At 40.7% G+C, this 18,980-nt stretch overlaps 1 protein-coding gene across 2 annotated transcripts in view; it reads right to left on the bottom strand.

Annotated features, from left to right (window-relative positions):
• APBA1 (amyloid beta precursor protein binding family A member 1) overlaps positions 1 to 18,980 on the bottom strand; it is a 260,787-nt gene that overhangs the window by 73,645 nt on the left and 168,162 nt on the right. For both annotated transcript variants that reach the window (XM_027839462.1, XM_027839464.1), the window contains one exon: positions 16,371 to 17,663. In XM_027839462.1, coding sequence (XP_027695263.1) covers positions 16,371 to 17,594 — 1,224 coding nt within the window. In that variant the 5' untranslated portion in view covers positions 17,595 to 17,663. The remainder of the gene's footprint in view (positions 1 to 16,370; positions 17,664 to 18,980) is intronic.

The following is an 18,980-nucleotide window of genomic DNA, read 5'->3' as shown; positions in this document are numbered from 1 at the left end:
AATCCCTACTGGCTAATATTTTAGAGATCTAGGACAGTTCTGGGATCAACATCAAAATGTGAACTTCTTTACGGCAAGTACAATTTAATCTAAAAGCTTTAAGACTCATCTTGGTATAAAACTTCCAATCTGCTCAAAATATAACACAGTCCCCCTTAGACTATAGATGAAGTAGAAATGAAGTCAGACATCTTAAATTCTTATCATCATGTTAAACTCTATCAAGGAAGGACCAACCTGGCAGTCAATCAGCTCTGAAAAATGGGGCACCAGGAGAACAGACATTTGCTGTTAGCAATTTCCACCTGGTATCAGGCTATCTTTTTTTTTTAATTCCTGTCTCTTTGCTGACTAGATGCAAGAAAACTAATGACTGCCCAGCCCTCTCTGGAGAGATCTGTCATCAGCATGCTGATAGCTCCATAGTTTGAAACACCCCAATACCTTTCCTAGAGCCTTTACAGAGATGGAATCAGGGACAAGCTAGCAGTTCTCTTCACTCACACTTGCTCCTATGACAGCTCTACCCCAAGGTCAACAATATCAGATGCTGCTAACAAGTCTTAATGAATTAGCGAATTAGCATGGACACTTGACCTTGGTTAGTGGTCTCCTAGCAAAGGACAAAGAAAAATTCATTCAGTTTATAAGAATGCAGATTTAAAACCAGCCTGATGGAATAAGCTGAGGATATGGATGGGAGAGTCATTGGGAAGGGGTGTCAGAAAAACTAAGGTTCCTGAGCCCGTCTCTCCATCGTGCTTATGAAAATAAGTTGTTGCCTCTTAGGGAAAAAAGGCATCATATTATAGTGGGGAAAGTACTGAATCGGAGGCAGAAACAATTAATTAACTAATTAATTCAATAAATATTTATTAAACACCTACTACATGTGAGAGGTAGGTACTGGATAAAGAGTGAACCTTGAAATAGGGAAGGCTGGGTTCAAGTCACACCTGTAATATATATTGACTGTGTGATCCTGGGGAAGTCACTTAATCCCTCAGTGCCCCAGGAGATCTCTAAGACTATAAATTGCAAAACAGTTGCCAATATGCCCTAGTAAGGGAGTTTCTTATGCCAAAGAAATCATTGAGACAAAAAAGGACCAGAGAAAAATAGTAAATCAAACTGTTCCTGCCCTAAAGGGCCTTACATTCTATAGGCAGGAAACAATATAAGTACAGAGAAGTTATTATAAAATGTACAGAAAATAAAGAAAGTAATTTCTAGAGGATGGTACTAGCAGCAGGGGAGGCTTTGGGGATCAGAGTAGGACTAATGTAGATGGGAAGGAAGCTATGGAATCTATTGTTTTCTAAAGATTCTTCCAGTTCTCTCAATCTATGTGTTTCAGAGGATGTCGACTTGAGTTGAGTGAATAGCAACCATGCAAGAAAATATCAATGTTAAACATTAGCTAGCCTCTTGATCCCAGATCTAGCCAACATTTCCTTAAAACTGTTACCTACATACTATGATTTAAGGAATGCTACCTGGAGCTATTCCAGATGGAATTCACAGAGGAGGAAGCGGGACAGCAAGATCACACTCAGGTTCCCAGAAAGTGGTAAAAGGAGGCACAGAGAGAGGGAGAGTGGGACGCCCTGACTAACTAATGTGCCTTCTTTCTTTTCTGGGGTTCACTTGACTCTCTGAGCCTCCTTTATCAGGAGCCTCCTCAACCAGTAAGTTCATTCTAGCCCTGGACTTCTCCCACTGAAACTATAATCCTTCCCTGTATCTCTTTACCCTGATTGGCTGATTCCTCCCAGAACCTCCATTTTTAGGAAAGCAACCAGGCCAGCCATATCTTCATTTCTCTCCAGGCTCTATTCTTGAGTCTTTAGACTTTCTCCACTAGTCCTCACCCACGTGCCTCCTTCTCCCTCTCACACCCCCTTTCAACTTCCTTTCAGGTGTAGTCTTTCTCCAATAAAAGGTAAGCTCTTTGAGAGTAGGAATTGTCTTTCTTTTCGAGTGTATGTAAATTCCTAGTACTTAGCAATGTACCTGGCATATGATAAGCATTTAGTAAATGCTTGTTGATTTGATGTGACTTGACTAATTTGCCCTAGGTGGAAGTTTTCACTTTTCATCAAACAATGTATTAAGCTTCTGATTGTTATTTAACCCCTCCATAAAGCACTTGGAGTACATGGGGGCCACCTTGAGAACCTTAACCTGCTTAACCCACCATACAGCTGAGGAGACTGAGGCAGAGAGAAGATTAAGGGACTAAGTCTAAGGATTTTTAATAGGTTAGAGGATAGAGCAGAAATTCAGATTGATCAGCTGCTGAGTCTTATTCATTTTTAAAAGATGTTTTCTTTTTCCTTATGCATGTAATAATCATCAACAAACATAAATACTTCAACTTATAAAGAAAATGAGAATTGTATGTGAAACCATGAATTTGTTATATACAGTTTCTTTTCTTTTAAAAAAATATATTAAATTTACTAGATTACAAGGTAGTGATAAAATTGCCCCACGCTTATGTCCTCTTCTAAACTTTTTATTCTTTCTTCAGTGCCTCCCAAACCAAGACGACTCCCCAAATCTACCTTGAATAATAATAGCAAGCATTTATGTGGAACTAAAGGCTTGCAAAGCATTTTACAAATATCTCATTTGATCCTCACAACAACCTTGGGAGGTAAAAATTATTATTATCCCCATTTTACAGATGAGGAAACTGTGGCTTACGGAGGTTAAGTGACTTACCCAGGGCTACACAGCTAATATGTATCTGCAGTCAAATTTGAACTCAGGTCTTCCTGACTCCAGATATAGCCCTCTCTCCAATGTGCCACCTAGCCGCCTCTTAACTGTGGGAAGACACTGCCCAATCTACCTTTCAGAACTTCTCTAAGAAGTAAAGAATCAGCCTGAGAACAATTCACAGGAGAGCTACTCTAATTTATTGACACAGGTCAGCTTGTTTTATATGTCACATCAAATCAACTATATGCTCAGCACCATGAAAACAGTTAGAGATACAAGAGATGAATATTATGTCTGCCTCAAATAAGCTTATCCTACAGTTGGGGAGACAACAGCAATACCTCCAGGACTATGAGATAATGCTACAAAGTAAAAGTAGGTTGTAATTATGTTAGGACACAATATGAGATAAGGCCAGATATGTAAAGTAAATTATCCACTGATGGTCTGGAATTGTCCATATTGGAGAGTGGACTTGATCTTTTAATCAGGTCCAGATCAGGCTGAGCTTCACTGCAATTAAACCAGGGAGATTCACCCCCAAGAAAATGAGTGAATAAGACAAAGGCAGCCCTGACTGACTAAACTCATTCCATCTTCGACTAGGCTCTGTAGAGTGGCCTTAGCAACCTTTCAAAAATGACACAGTTAAGATTTGGATGCCTGTTTTCTGATACATTGAGGGGCTTGGAGAATGTGGTTCCAAAGACTGGCACAATGTTCAAATTCCAGCATCATCCATCAATGAAAATGTGACCTTAATCTCCATTGTCTGGTTGTTCTCATCTGTCAAATTAAGGTAGGAGACTCGAAGACCTCCGAGGACCCTTTACAATTCTAAAGCTGTGAAACTACTGAGTTAGAATGCCATCTAGTCCAACCTATACTCCTCCAGGCTAAACATCTTTAGTTTCATTTAATCCTCTTTTTAAGGAGGGTGCCCAAGCCATCCACCTCTTCATTTCTCACTAGGCTAAAAACTGAACTTCTCTATCATTTCCAGGTACCACACCCTCCTCCCTTTACAGTTTTCCTGTTATGTGCCATTTTCAGGCAAGGACTTTCTTTTGTATTTGTATATTTAAGATATTGCATCTGTACCCCTGACAGCGGCATGCCTGGTATAGAGTAAGAGCTTAATAAATGCTTGCTGGCTGATAGTTCTTTCAACCACTCCTAACACGACATGGACTTTACCATCCTAGCTGACCTTTGAACACTCTCCAGTTTCTCTATGTCCTTAAACTATGATACCTAGAACTGAACAAAATTCCCTGGATGAGGGATGATAATGGGCAAGTATAGGGAGACTATCTTCTCCCTGTAAAACTTTCCAGAATGGGGATATTTGTGACCTTGCAGGGGTGGGGACACAGTTAGGAGGGATATGGCAGAGGTGTATATGGGTTGATGAAAGCCACATATATTTTTTGCCTCCTGGTCATTTCACTGTTCCTATGTAGAGGGTGAACGGGGCGGGGCAGGGCAGGAAAAAAAACAGTAAAAGTGGTATTTTTTTTTTTTAGGCTGGATGGGATAGAAGATAGAAACCACTGGCTTTAGGAAAATCAATGGAATTAAAGTATCTAAAATATACATGTCTTTGTCCCTTTCCTCATTCATTTTTCAATCCATTTACCCTAGATAATAAAGAATTAGTATTAACAATGGAAGGTGTAACTTCTCTAAATATTTCTGGGATATTTATCTGTTCCCAAACTTAATAATGGAAAATATCAGATACTGGAATGTTAGCCTCGTGGACTTACATTTCTAACTAAAAGTGATGAGTCTCTCTGGCCAAATTGTCTCTCTCTTCTCTCTGTCACCTGTCACATCGTTTCCAGACATCAGTAATGTATGCTTGGTAAGACAATACATGAGTGTGAAAAATTTCTCTTGGGAGTAGAGTCAGGAAAAGGGTAATATCTGAAGCCTGAGGGTTAAAAAAATAAAATCGATCTTTCCTATTACTTTCCCTCCCTGTCCATGGTGTACAATGTAATTGGAGAGTGTGGCCTTTGCTGAATGGATCATCAGACATGTTTTGCTCCTGTGAATTGAGGGCGGATGGGCTGATGTCAGGCAGGAGATGCCTGACAGAGCCCTTAAGAGCTGGGTAAGCACATCTCAAGCTTGACTGATGGGTTGAAATTTCAAAGGTGAATTAAAATGGTTTAAAAAAAGAACTATTTTCTAACTACAGGCCGACAAATCAAAAATAAAGGCATTCCTTCATTCCCTCTCTCCACTGGGAGAATTAACTATTTACCCTCCAACACAAAATTTCAAAATTTCTTTTCATGTTGCTATCAGTAAGCACTCAATAATGCTCTTAAAATCACGGTGACAGTATTTCAGAGAGAATTGCCAAGTTGTTTTTTCATGGATTAAGGGATGTGCTTAAAGATGTCAGTAGCATTGTAGCTAACTGTTCCACACTGCCGTAATGTATCAGATTGCATTTTGGTTAAAGAAAGGCTTTGTAATATTTATTTTTCAAATCAAAGGAAGGCCTAAATAATTATGTAACCCTAGGGATAGGGACTAGACCCATGATTTCATTGGTAGAGCAGGGGTGGGGAACCTGTGGCCTGGAGGCCACATGTGGCCCTCTAGGTCCTCAAGTATGGCCCTTTGACTGAATCCAAACTTCACAGAACAAATCCTTGGATTCAGTCAAAGGGCCATACTTGAGGACCTAGAGGGCCACATGTGGCCTCGAGGCTGCAGGTTCCTCACCACTGAGTGTTCCTAGGTGAGGATACTCCCTCTACATCCCTAAGGGCTGAGGAGGCTAATACAAAGTAACACATATTGGGTGTTAAGTTGGAAAGGAGGCAAGAGCAGGGGGGCTTGGAAATGGCTAAGAAGTAACTTGGTGGGTTTGGAATTAGGCAAGATAAGGTGAACCTTAAGGAAGATGACAGCTTCTCTAAAACTGACACTCTTAGAATTGCCTAGGACAGTATGCATTAGAAGCAGGTCTTCAACCTAGATCTTCCTGGCATCAAGGCTAGCTCTCTATCGAACTATGCTGCCTACTACCTAATCCTAAATATATCTACCCAAGTCTGTGGATCCAAAAGTCACCTCCCCACCCCCAAAAAAGTCTTTCTTCCACAATATCTCTGGAACCCATTCCCTTCTTCCCACCCACATAGAAGCCCTATTCTTTCAGGCTCTCATCACTTCTCACCTGAACTATTTCAATAGTCTCCTAATTGGTCTCTCTGCCTTGAGTCTCTCCCCTTTCTAATCCATCCTTCCACACAGAAACCAAAGAAACTTTGCTAAAGTACAGGTTTGATCATGCCCAATAAACTCTTGTGGCTCCCTACTATACCTAGGATCAAACTTTCATGTTTGGCATTTAAAACCATATACAACCAGGCTGCAACCTACTTTCCCATACTTATTATACATTATAGCCATTTGTGCACCCTTTGGTCCAGTCATACTTGCTGGTCTTGACTCAGATTTTGGCCTTTATACAGGCTGTTCCTCCCTCCCTTTCTCCCCCACCATGCACTCCCCTCTGACCTCAAATATTCTTCTAAGTTCAGCTCAAGTTCCACCATTTACATGAGGCCTTTCCTGGACTGTCCCAGCTGCTTGTGCTTTGTGCAGAAAATGACCTTGTATTGATTTGGTATATATTTATTGATATGCATGTTTTTCCCTATAGAAGGTGAGTTCCTTGAGGGCTGGAACCATTCCATTCTTGTCTTTGTACTCTCAGCACCTATCATAGCGCACACATTAGGAGCTTACTAAGTGATTCTCGAGTGGTTGATGGAAAAATTTAATGCCCCCTAAATAAACTCTTCTCTATCTCCCACAACTCCCAAATCTTTCAAGTTTTATGAAGGATCTGATCTCGCTTATTAACCAAAGCTGCTAAAGCAAAAACAACAGTTGAATAGATATGATGCTCTAGGATAGACAGAGCTTTACTTAATTTTCTTACTTTACTGTCATTCCTACCCTATGATGTAGGTGCTATTATTAGCCCCATTTTGACAAATGGAGAAACTGGGGCACAGAGAGGTTAAGCAACTTGTCCAGGGTCAAAAAAAGAGTAAGTGTCTGAAGGGCTATTTGAGCCCAGCTCTCACTGACTTCAAGCTACACTAGAACCAATATGCCATACTCCCCAAACTCAAGTTTTAACTTTCATTCAGAATAGCCATGCACAATGCTCAACCTTCAGCAGGAATTCAGTAAATCTTAAACGAGAATGAGTATAGTGTGGTATAGGAAGAACAACACTGGCTATGGGGAACTTGGGATAGTCACTTTTCAGTCATGTTAGACTCTCTGTGACCCCTTTTGAGGTTTTCTTGGCATAGAGCCTGGAGCGGTTTGCCATTTCCTTCTCCAGTTCATTTTGCAGATGAGGAAACTGAGGCAAACGGGGTTAAGTGACTTGCCCAAGGTCACACAGCTAGTAAGTGTCTGAAGCTGGATCTGACCTCAGGTCTCATTGACTTCAGGCCCAGCATTCTATTCACTGCACCATCTACCTGCCCCAATAAATGTAGTGTTGATGCTTATAGGAAGCTGAGATTACAGCCCAAGTCCTCCACAGCCAATGGAATGTGCTCTTTGAAGCAAAATTGGGGAGAAATGACATACTATTTCAAATTCAATGGTTTAAAAATGAGTATTGAAATAGTTTCAAGTATATTTCTTTCTTTTTTAAGTATTCAGAATATAGCCAGCAGTCCATTTCTGGCCCTTGACTCTGTGCTTCTAATTGTTGAGAGGTCATCAGATCTAGTTGACCCCAGTCTCACTACTCTGGACAGCTTTCTACCAAGAAGAATGCCTTATCCCAACTTCCTAGTCCTTTCTCTGTCTCTCCCTGAACTTTCCATTTCTAACTCTGGGAATACTAATTGAATCAACAGCACCATTCAGAGAATGGATATATCAAAGAATTGCCTTTTGTCTCCACTCACTATCCTGGTGACTTTCCACATCAAAACATCCTTTCCAAGCCACCACCCACCTATATGTGCGGTCTTCCCCAATTAGAATATAAGGTCATTGAGAGTAGGCACTTGTTTTGAATTTTGTATTTGTATCTCTGGGGCTCTGAACAATTACAGGTACATAATAAGTATTAATAAATGATGTTTCATTCCTTCCTTCCTTCAATTCTTGGTCTCAAGCTACATTTCTTTTTTTTTAATAGTACTTTTTCCCCAAATAGATGTCAAGAAAATTTTTAGCATTCATTTTTACAAGATTTTTGAGTTTCAAATTTTTCTCCCCCCCTCCTTCCCTCCCTCTTCTGAGAAAGGTAGATAGCTTGATATAGTTTATATATGTGCTGTCATGTAAAGCATGTTTCCATATTGTTACAGCTGTGAAAGAAGGAACAGATCAAATGGAAAAAAACCACAAAAAAGAATAAAGTGAAAAATTACGCTTTGATCTGCATTCAGAGGCCATCAGTTCTTTATCTGGATAAGGATAGCGTTTTCCTTCCTGAGTCCTTTGTACTTGTCTGGGATGGTTGTGCTGCAGAGAAGAGCTGAGTCATTCATAGTTGATCATCATACGATGTTGATACTGTGTACAGTGTTTTCATGGGTCTGCTCATTTCACTTTGCATCAGTTCCTACAAGTCTTTCCCCGTTTTTCTGAAATCTGCCTGGTCATCATTTCCTATTACATATCCCATTATTATTCCATTACATTCACATACCACAGCTTGTTCAGCCATTCCTCAATTGATGCTAATCCCCTCGATTTCCAATATTTTGCCACCAAGGAAAGGGCTGGTATAAGTATTTTTGCACATGTAGGTTCTTTTCTCTTTTTTATGATCTCTTTGGGATACCTAGTACTAGTATTACTGGTTCAAAGGGTATGCACAGTTTGGTTACCCTTTGGGCATTGTTCCAAATTGCTCTCCAGAATGGATCAGTTCACAACTCCACCAACAGTGAATCAGTGTCCCAATTTTCCCACATCCTCTCCAACATTTATCATTTTCCTTTTTTGTCATATTAGCCAATCTGACAGATGTGAGGTGGTGCCTCAGAGTTGTTTTAATTTGCATTTCTCTAATCAAAAGTGATTTAGAACACTTCTTCATATGTCTATAGATGGCTTTGATTTCTTCATCTAAAAACTGACTGTTTATAGCCGTTCACCATTTATCAATTGGGTAATGGCTTGTATTTTTATAAATTTGACTCAGTTCTTGATATATTTGAGAAGTGAAGCCTTTATCAGAGACACGTGCTATAAAGATTATTTTCCAGCTGTCTGATTTCCTTCTAATCTTGGTTGCATTGGTTTTGTTTGTTGAAAAGCTTTTTATTTTAGGGGCAGCTAAGTGGCACGGTAGATAGAGCACCGGCCCTCGATTCAGGAGGACCTGAGTTCAAATCCGGCCTCAGACATATAACACTTACTAGCTGTGTGACCCTGGGCAAGTCACTTAACCCCACTGCCTAACCAAAAAAAAAAAATAAAGCTTTTTATTTTAATATAATCAAAACTATCTATTTTAGCTTATTCACATTACAGATAATGTAGATGGTTTTAGATACTGCATCTCATTTTAAGGAATTTTAAGAACTTTATTCCTATGTTCTCTAGTGTTTTTAATAGGAATGAATGCTGTATTTTGTCAAAAACTTTTTCAGCATCTATTGAGATAATCATATGATTTCTGTTGGTTTTGTTATTGATATGGTCAACTAGGTTGATAGTTTTCCTAACCAACCCTGCATTCCTGGTATAAATCCCACCTGGTCATAGTGTATTGTGATGTATTGCTGTAAACACCTTGATGGTATTTTGTTCAAATTTCTTGCATCAATGTTCATTAGGGAAATTGATCTGTAATTTTCTTTCTCTGTTTTAGCTCTTCCTGGTTTAAGTATCAGCACCATATTTGTATCATGAAATGAGTTTGGTAGGACTCCACCTATTTTTTCCAAATAGTTTATACAGTAATGAAATTAATTGTTCTTTATATGTTTGGTAGAATTCACTTGTGAACTCATCTGGGCCTGGGGATTTTTTCCTAGGGAGTTCATTAATGGCTTGTTCAATTTCTTTTTCTAAGATGGGGTTACTTAGGCATTCTATTTCCTGATCTGTTAATCTAGGTAATTATATTTTTATAAAGTTATCAATTTCACTCAAATTATCAGATTTATTTGCATATAATTTGGCAAAATATTTCCTAATGATTGCTTTCATTTCTTCTTCATTGGTAGTGATTTCACCCTTTTCACTTTTGATAATGGATATTTGATTTTCTTTTCTTTTCTTTTTTTTTTTGTCAAATTAACCAATGGCTTATCTATCTTACTGGGTTTTTTGTTTGTTTGTTTTTTCATAAAGCCAGCTCCTAGATTTATTAATTAGCTTACTAGTTTTTTTTAAAAACTTTAAATCTTATTACTCCCACCTTTGATTTTCAGGATTTCCAATCTGGTGCTCAATTGGGGACTTTAAATTTGTATTTTTTCTAGTTTTTTTTTTAGTTGCATGCCCAATTCACTGAGCTGTTCTTTTTCTATTTTGTTGATATAAGAATTTAGAGAAATAAAATTTCCCTTAAGTATTGCTTTGGTGGCATCCCATAAATTTTGGTGTGTTGTCTCATTTTTGTCATTCTCTTTAATGAAATTATTGTTTCTATGATTTGTTCTTTGACCCACTTATTCTTTAGGATTAGATTATTTAACTTCCAATTAATTTTTAGTCTATCTGCCCTTTGTTGAATGTAATTTTTATTGCATTATGATCTGAAAAGAATACATTTAATATTTTTGCCTTTCTACATTTGATTTTGAGGTTTTTATGCCCTATTCCATGGTCAATTTTTGTGTAGGTGCCATGTCCACTGAGGAAAAAAATCCTTTCTATCCCCAATATTCTCCAGAGATTTATCATATCTAACTTTTCTAAAATTCTAATCACTTCCTTAACTTCTTTCTTCTTTATTTTGTGGTTAGATTTATCTAGTTTAGAGAGGGGGAGGTTGCAGTCCCCCACTAGTATAGTTTTACTATTTCTTCCTGTTACTCATTTAACTTCTCCTTTAAGAATCTGGATGCTATACCACTTGGTACACATGTGTTTAGTATTGATATTACTTTACTGTGTATGGTACCTTTTAGCAAGATGTAGTTTACATCTTTATCTCTTTTAATTAGATCTATTTTTGCTTTTACTTTGAGATCAGGATTGCTACCTCTGCTTTTTTTTAAATTCAGCTGAAGTATAACAGGTTCTGCTCCAGCCCCTTACCTTTACTCTGCTTCAAGTGTTTCTCGTAAACAATGTATTGTAGGATTCTGGTTTTTGATCCACTTTGCTAGTCATTTCCAATTTATGGGAGAGTTTATCCCATTCACATTCACAGTTATGATTACTACCTGTGTATTTACCTCTATCCTACTCTTCCTGCTGTCTGTCATCTCTCTCCTTACACTCTTTCCCTCCTCATCAGTGTTGTGCGACCTCCCCCGATTTGCCCTGCCTTCTATCAGTTCCCACTCTACCTCCTTTACTTAATCGCCTCCCCTCCTAATTCCCTATCAAATGAGATAGAGTTCTATATTCAGCTGACTGTGTATATTATTCTTTCTTTGAGCCAATACTGATAAGAGTAAGGTTCCCTGCCCCAAATCCCCTTCCATTGTAATGTTTTCTTGCCTCTTCATGTGAGATTATTTACCCCATTCTGCCTCTTCCTTCCTCCAGCATCCATTGTACTCCTCTTTCTCATCCCTTAATTTTATTTTATGTCATTCCCTCAAATTCATCTTATACCTGTACCCTCTGTCTATGTATATTCCTTCTAGTTATACTATTAGAGATACAATTAAGAATTACAAGAATCACCTTCCCATGTGGGGATGCAAATAGTTTAGCTCTATTGAATCTTTGAGTTGTCTTTTCCCTTTTACCTGTTTATGCTTCTCTTGGGTCTTGATGTTGGAGATCAAAATTTTCATTTAATTTTGGTCTTCTCCTTATGAAAGTTTGAAACCCCTCTATTTCATTAAATGATCATTTTTCCCTTGATGTATTATGCTTAATTTTGCTGGGTAAGTGATTCTTGGTTTGTAGTCCTAGCTCCTTTGCCTTTTGGATTTTAATCATATTCCTTGACCTCCAATCTTTTAATGTTGCAGCTGCCAAGTCCTGTGTAATACTGATATGGCTCCCTGATAATTGAATTGTTTCTTTCTGGTCATTTATGGTATTTTTTTCCCTTGACCTGATAGTTCTGATTATTTGGCTATAATGTTCTTTGTAGTTTTTATTTTGGGATCTCTTTCCTGAGGTGATCAGTAGATTCTTTCAATGCCTATTTTGCCCCCTGGCTCCAGGACTCCAACCCAGCTTTCCTTGATAATTTATTGAAAGATGCTGTCCAGCTTCTCCTTTTGATTATGGCTTTCAGGTAGTCCAATGATTCAGAATTATCTCTTCTAGATCTATGTTGCAGGTCAGTTGCTTTTTCCATGAGATATTTTACATTTTCTTCCATTTTTAAAATTCTTTTGAATTTGTTTGATTGGTTCTTAATGTCTCAGAGAGCCATTAGCTTCCACTTGCCCAATTCTAACTTTTGAAGTGTTGTTTTCCCCAATTAGCTTTTGTGCTTCCCTTTCCATTTGGCCAATTAGACTTGTTATTTTCTTCAGAGGACTTTTGTATCTCCTTTTCATTTGATCAATTCTACTTTTTTAAGTAGTTGTTTTCTTTTTCCAAGCTACTGACTCTTTTTTCATAATTCTTTTGCATCACTCTCATTTCCTTTTCCAATTTTTCTTCTACCTCTCTTATAGGATTTTTAAAGCTCCTTTTTGAGCTCTTCCATGAGTTCTTTCTGGGCTTGAGACCATTTGCTGTTTTTCTTCAGGGTTTTTCCATAGGTGTTTTGATATTATTGTCCTCTTCTGAGTTTGTGTCTTGATCTTCCGTCACCATAATAACTTTCTATGGTCAGATTCTGGTTCTTTTATTTTTTGTTTGTTTGTTTTTGTTTTCTGCTCATTTTCCAGCCTTTTTCCTTTCTTTTCAAGTGGAGCTCTAGTCCTGGGGTGAAAGGGGCACTGTCTCAGGCTTCATGTGTCAGGAGCTGCAGACCACTGGCTATTTACCTGGTGCTACCCTGATGTAGCCCTGAGGCCAGCTCGGAACCCTCCTTTCTGGTGCTTCGCTGAGGGGTGGGTAAAGAGGTGGCTGGTGCTGCTAGTGGCCATAGGGGTCTGAAAGCTTACTTGGGGCTAAGCCAAGGTCCTAGTGGTGATATCTGGTGTGTGCTGAGGCTAATGGGGTATTTCTTTGTTTCCCTGGGGCTACACTGAAGCACATGGCAGTCTGGCTGTAGGGGGCTGCCTGTTTGCCCAGGGCTGTGCTGAAGTACATGATGGTTCTCAGAGCTGTAGTCTGGTCATTCCCCTAGCTATGCTGAGGCACGTGGACGAACTTGGTGTTAGCATTTTCCTGTTCTACTGCAATGGGGCTCAGGATCTACCACTGGTTTGCTAGGTGGGACTTACTGCTGGCATGCTGGGATGCTTCCTGTCCTAGACTGTGCTCCTTTTTTACTGGAATAAGACAGATCTTTCCTGCCAGTCTCCCAAGTTTCTTGGGCTCAAGGACTGTTTCACCCCATCTTTTTGATGGTTCTGCTGTTCCAGGATTTGTTTTGGGACATTATTTTATAGTTGTTTGGAGGTGAATAGGGGAGAGTTAAGTCAATTTACTGCTTACTCTGCCATCTTGGCTCCTAGAAATGATTATTCAAGCTATGTTTCTTAAGCCATCTTGTACCCTACAAATCCACCATACTTTCTGAAAGGAACTTCATGCCAAACCATTAAAGGAGGGGTTCTTAACCTGGGGTGTGTATATGTAAATATGCGTGTGTGTATATACACACACATATAAACATACATACTGTGTGTAAATATTTTAATAAGTATATTAATGTAATTGCTTTCCTTTGAAATCCTTTGTATTTTATTTTATGCATTTAAAAACATCATTATGAGATGGGGTCCTTAGGCTTCATCACAGTGCCAAAGGGGGTCCATGGCCCAAGAAAAGGCTAAGAACCCCTGCATTAAAGGGTTAATATAGTAATAGACAGTGCACTTTTCCAGGGGTTTTATTTTTCTTTCTTTCTCAACTGGGGAATGGTGGGCAGAGGGGAGAGGGAGAGAAAGGAGATTTTTGTTGACTGAAAAAAAATAAAATCTATTTTTTTAAAAATAGTGTCATGGTCTGGGAGTTAGGCTGCCACTAGCTAATTACCAAGTCAACTTGGTAATTGACTTAAGCCTCTCTGAGCCAGTCTCCTCATCTGTAAAATGAAAGGATTAAACTAGATGTTTAATTAGATTAAACTAAGGTCTCTCTCAACTTTAAATTCTCTGAATCCATGCTTTTTAAGTTTTTTTAAACTCAGTTTAATTTTATTTTCAAGTTCATAGTCTCTCCCTTCCTCCTTCCCACCTGCAGCCCCCCTCTGAGAAAGCAGGAAAAACAAAATCTGTTATAAACATGTAGTCAACCAAAACACATGCCACAAACACATCCAAAAACAAAAAATCAATCTGCATTCTACGTTCAATATTTATCTGTCTGGAGGTGGGTAACATATTTTACTACTGAGTCCTCTGGAACTGTTGTTGGCCCCTGTTGACCACTTTTGTGGTTGGTCACTGGATCAGAGGTCCTAAGTCTTCTAAGGGTGTCTTTATAATATTGTTGTTTGAATTTATTCTTCATAAAAGCAAACCATAACATTTTCATAGCAGGCTTTGTATTAAGATAACTACAAGAGCTTAATGTGCGTGGTTGCGCTGGTCACTGTATGTCTAACAGTTTAGGCTGGTACATTCTAGAAATTCTAAAAACAGAGAAGTATAAGAATCCGAAGAGTGCAAGCTTATGTTCTTCCTTTCTGATGGTTTTTTCCAACTTCCAGAGAATAATGAAAACTGACTTTTTTGGATAAGCTGTGATTCCTCCTTGAAGAGCCTATTCTATTTCTTTTCTTTGGAGAATGCTTCATTCCTGCCCTGTACCCTCTCCACCCCACACCCCAATTTAAAAGGAGATATAGTAGCTTCCTTTGTACCCTACATTAGCACTCCTGATTCACCTGCCATGTCTTTGCAATAATAATTCAGGGCCTTGCTTACAGTAGGAAAATACCTGAGGCACTCATAATGGATCTATCCATCTTTGAAAGTGCTGAAGCCTACTTTGAGGGCGCAGTTCCTTCTCAGGCATACTATGTGTACAAGTAAATACTATTTCTGATCTGGCCACTCAAGCATGGAAAATTTAATGTGCAAATAGCAGTTTGACTATTATTCAAAGAGGGTCAAATGGTGCCTTTCTGGCTTAAGTAACTCTTAAAAAATGAATAAAAACTATATTGCAAATCTGTAACTGGTTTGCAAGAATGGCCTTTCTTACCAGAAGATAGTCACTAGGAAACACACTTTGTTGCACTCAAAGATGTAGATATAAACAAAATTGAATTTAAACTCTTAACCTCTTTTTTACTTCAAGATGCAATTTTAAATTAAATTGCTTTAAAAAAAAAGCCAAGCTCTAAAGAAAATAGGAAAGTGAATAGCCATAAACAGAACCTTTACTACTACCTGTAAGGGGCAAAGGTTAGCTCTTCTAAATCATTCTGAACAGATTGAGACAACCAGTTTGCTTGTGCTATTAAATATTTTGGTATTCCTGAAATAGAAAATAAAATGTTGACATGGGCAGGGATTACTTTCAGCAAATTGACACAATGAGTGAAAAAGTTACCCATGGTGAAGAAGCAACTTGTCACTAAGTACTAACAAAGTAAGACAGTTAAAGAGGTTTGGGTGGGCAAAGAACCGAAGGCATCTCAATCAGAAAAGCACACTTTAAAAGGTCTCTTTTGGTGTCTTAGGAGGGCATTCACTGAGGGTACTCCCCCTCCCTCTAATGACACTCAAAGTTAATGACAGTAATTACCTAAGTAAGTCCAAGTATAACTCCCCAAACACTAGATTTTCTTCAAAGTGAATTTCTGCACAGGCTTAAAGAGGTTGAGGGATAGGGAAGGAAAAAGGAATCTCACCAAAAGACAAAAAACAACACATCTTGGGATCCCAGAAAGATTGTTTAACCCAGAGAATGTCAAAGATCACCAATTTAAGCATGAATTAGAACGAGGCAACTGGAGAGGAGGGGCATCTTGGTCTTGACCACTCTCTCTCTCCAATGGCACTCAAAATTAATGACAGTAATTACCTGATCCGATCTAATTACAACTTCCCAACTCCTTGGTTTTTCTTCAAATTGAATTGATGTACTGGCATAAAGGAATGAGGGGGAGAGAAGGGCGGGGGGAATCTCGGGGAAGGACAAAATGCAACACATTTTTGGTATCCCAGCAAGAACTTAACCTTCTAGAGGGGGTTAATGATCATTAATTTAAGCATAAATTAGAACGAGGTGGCCTGATAAGATGGGACATCTTGGTCCGGACCTCTCCCTCCCTCTCTCTCTTCCCCAAAGGCCGGCCAGATCCCTCCTTGCCCTCCCAGCAATGCAGACGAGGAATGCAGTCCACAGCTCCACATACTCACATCTCCATCTGCTGGCCTCTGGTCATCACAGTCCCTGGTCGGGCTGATGTCTTGCCGCATGACCCAAATGGGCTCTTTTGGCTCATCTGGAGTATAAGGCGAACGGATGGTCCTGGTTTTCACCTCCTCGATGGCCTCCTTAATGTCCTTGATGGCCAGTGAGATAGCATCCCTCTTCTCCTTGCTGTAGCGCTGCTGCCCGGCTTCCCCAGCTTGGACGGCGGGCCGGGGTCCTACGGGGGCGGGCTGCCCAGGGCTTTCCTGCTCCCCTACGTCGCCGCAGCCGCCGTCCGGGCTGGGCGCCCTGTCCAAGTTCTGCTCGGCCTCGGGCATGTCCTCGGCGGCTTTGTCGAGGCTCTGGGAGCTCATGCTCTGCTTGACCTCGGCCACAATCTGGTCGATGTCCTCCTCCTGCTCGTAGCTGTCCATGCGCGGGTAAGGGGCGAATTCGGCCTCCTTTTCGGGGCTGTCCGACTCGCCGTCGGAGCGCTCGTCATAGTGGTGGAGACGCGCCCCCAGCGCCTCTTTGCGGTAGTTGTCCGCCTCCTCGCGCTCCTGCTCGTAGAGCCGCAGGCCGTCGCGGCCGTCCAGCTCCGCCGTGTCGCCGATCTCCTCGTACACGTGCTCCTGCAGCCCCGCATAGTCCGCGTAGGGCTCCGCATAAGGCTCGTCCTCGCCGCGGTGGAAGAGCCGGTGCGTGTAGACGTAGCCCGAGTAGGCGGCGTTCATGGCCTCCTCGTGCTCCAGGGAGTGGAAGTGCAGGTGGTTGGGCAGGCTCCGGCGATGGGCGGCCTCGGCGTGCTCGGCCTCGGCGTTCTCCGTGTACTCCTCGGCTTCGGGGCGGTATTGCACGGCGTAGGCGCTCTCGTCCTCGTTCTCCTGGCCCCGCTCGAGGTCGTAGCCGTCCTCACCCGCCGCGGCGATCACGTCCCCCTCGGCCGTGTCCGTGTGGTTGTGGAAGCCGCTCTCTGTGCTGGCCGAGCGGGCCAACGAGCCCCCTCGGTCCTCCTCCTCCGGCCCCGGGACCGGCTGGGGGTCGCGCACCCCTCTGGCGGGGCCGCGAGAGTAGGGGGCTGCATGCGGGGGCTGCGCCCGCGGCCGCTGCTCCTCCTCCACCTCAGGGTGCTCCAGGTCGGCCTCTACGGATTCGTTCACTTCTCCCGATTCTCCACTCCCTGGCTCATCGATCACCTCCACATCTGGCGCTCCTTCCATGTGGCTCATGGTGGTAAGGAGGGAGAGCTCGGGGGGGATGCCTACAGCCTTACTCTGCTTTCATCTTCTTCGCTGTGTCTGGAAAAGGGGAAGGGAGAGGAAAAGTGTGTATAAAATCGAAATGAAGAGCCAAGCACCAGTAGGACCACAAAACAACAACAAAAACTACTTGGTATATTGGGTAGAAAGGGGGGAGACCTATTTGCTAACTATTATCCCCAGTGCCTAGTACAGTACCCTGCACAAAATAAATGTTTGTGGAAATAAATTGAATTGTTGGTACGTTCTTTAACCGGGTCCCATCAAGGGGTTGGCGTTTCTTTTTTTAAGTATTTATTTTATTGTACGATTCATTCCAGTTGATTGCCCCGAACCAGTAATTGACTAGATATATATGAAATAAGTGCTTGAAAAAAAAAATCACATCCAACCTCAGCATTTTCCTTCCTGAGGTTTTTCTGAAGTTAAGAATTTCTTATGACCTATTGCTCACTCTGGATCAAGTGAAGATATCACCACCTCCCATGAGAGGAAAAACACCAGGACGAGGAAAGAAAAGGTGAGAGGTGAATTCCTTAATAAAAGCTGTTGTACGAGACCAGCACCTTATATGTTCTCCATGCCTTTTACCTTTAAACTCATATCAGGTACTGGGCATTGTTAAGGGTACAAGTGTGGTGTGATAAAAAAACAAAACAAAACACCTGACAAATCACTGGATTTCAGTCTTAAAACTTGGGTTCAGAGTACCTAGATTTGAGTCTCAGTTGCTTAGATAATTAGCAGTATGACTTTGAGTGAGCAATAAGTGCTGGTATTTTACATTTACACATATTAAAATATAGTAGATATTGGCTCTGTAGTCAGAGGACCTAACTAAAACTGCCACTTAGACCTGTTACTTGGAAAAGCTAAACTGTTTCTGACCTGTGTTACCTGGATAGGTTAACCTCCAGTGACTTTCCCAGGATCACACAGGCGCTAAGTTGCACAACTGGGATTCAAACCAAGTTGTCTGACTCCAAACCCAACCCTTGTTGCTAATGCAGCTGGGGAGTAGCATAGCCTGGGATAGTACCAACGTCAGATATAGTACATTTATTTTTCCAAGCTCCTTTACTGACACATGAATAAAAACCACTGCTTCCTCAAATAACCCATTTATCTATCACTTCTTAATTTTAATAATAGCCTTTGAGAACAATAATCAATTGGCTTAAGACACAATGTTTAAGTTTTTTACATTTGGTCAGGCAATTAAGTTCCCCCTAGATAAAACCTTTGATGCTCTGAGACAGTGAAGATTTTAATGAAGGTGACCTTAAAGGAGGGGATCTGGTAAGCCTTATCATGAAGTAGGATTGGGAGACTAAAAGTCTCTGTTTCCTGGAAGTA

The sequence above is a fragment of the Vombatus ursinus genome, unplaced genomic scaffold (assembly GCF_900497805.2).
Source record: "Vombatus ursinus unplaced genomic scaffold, bare-nosed wombat genome assembly UNPS02014832.1, whole genome shotgun sequence".
NCBI classification, from domain to species: domain Eukaryota; kingdom Metazoa; phylum Chordata; class Mammalia; order Diprotodontia; family Vombatidae; genus Vombatus; species Vombatus ursinus.
This window is presented reverse-complemented; position numbering and strand designations above follow the sequence as displayed.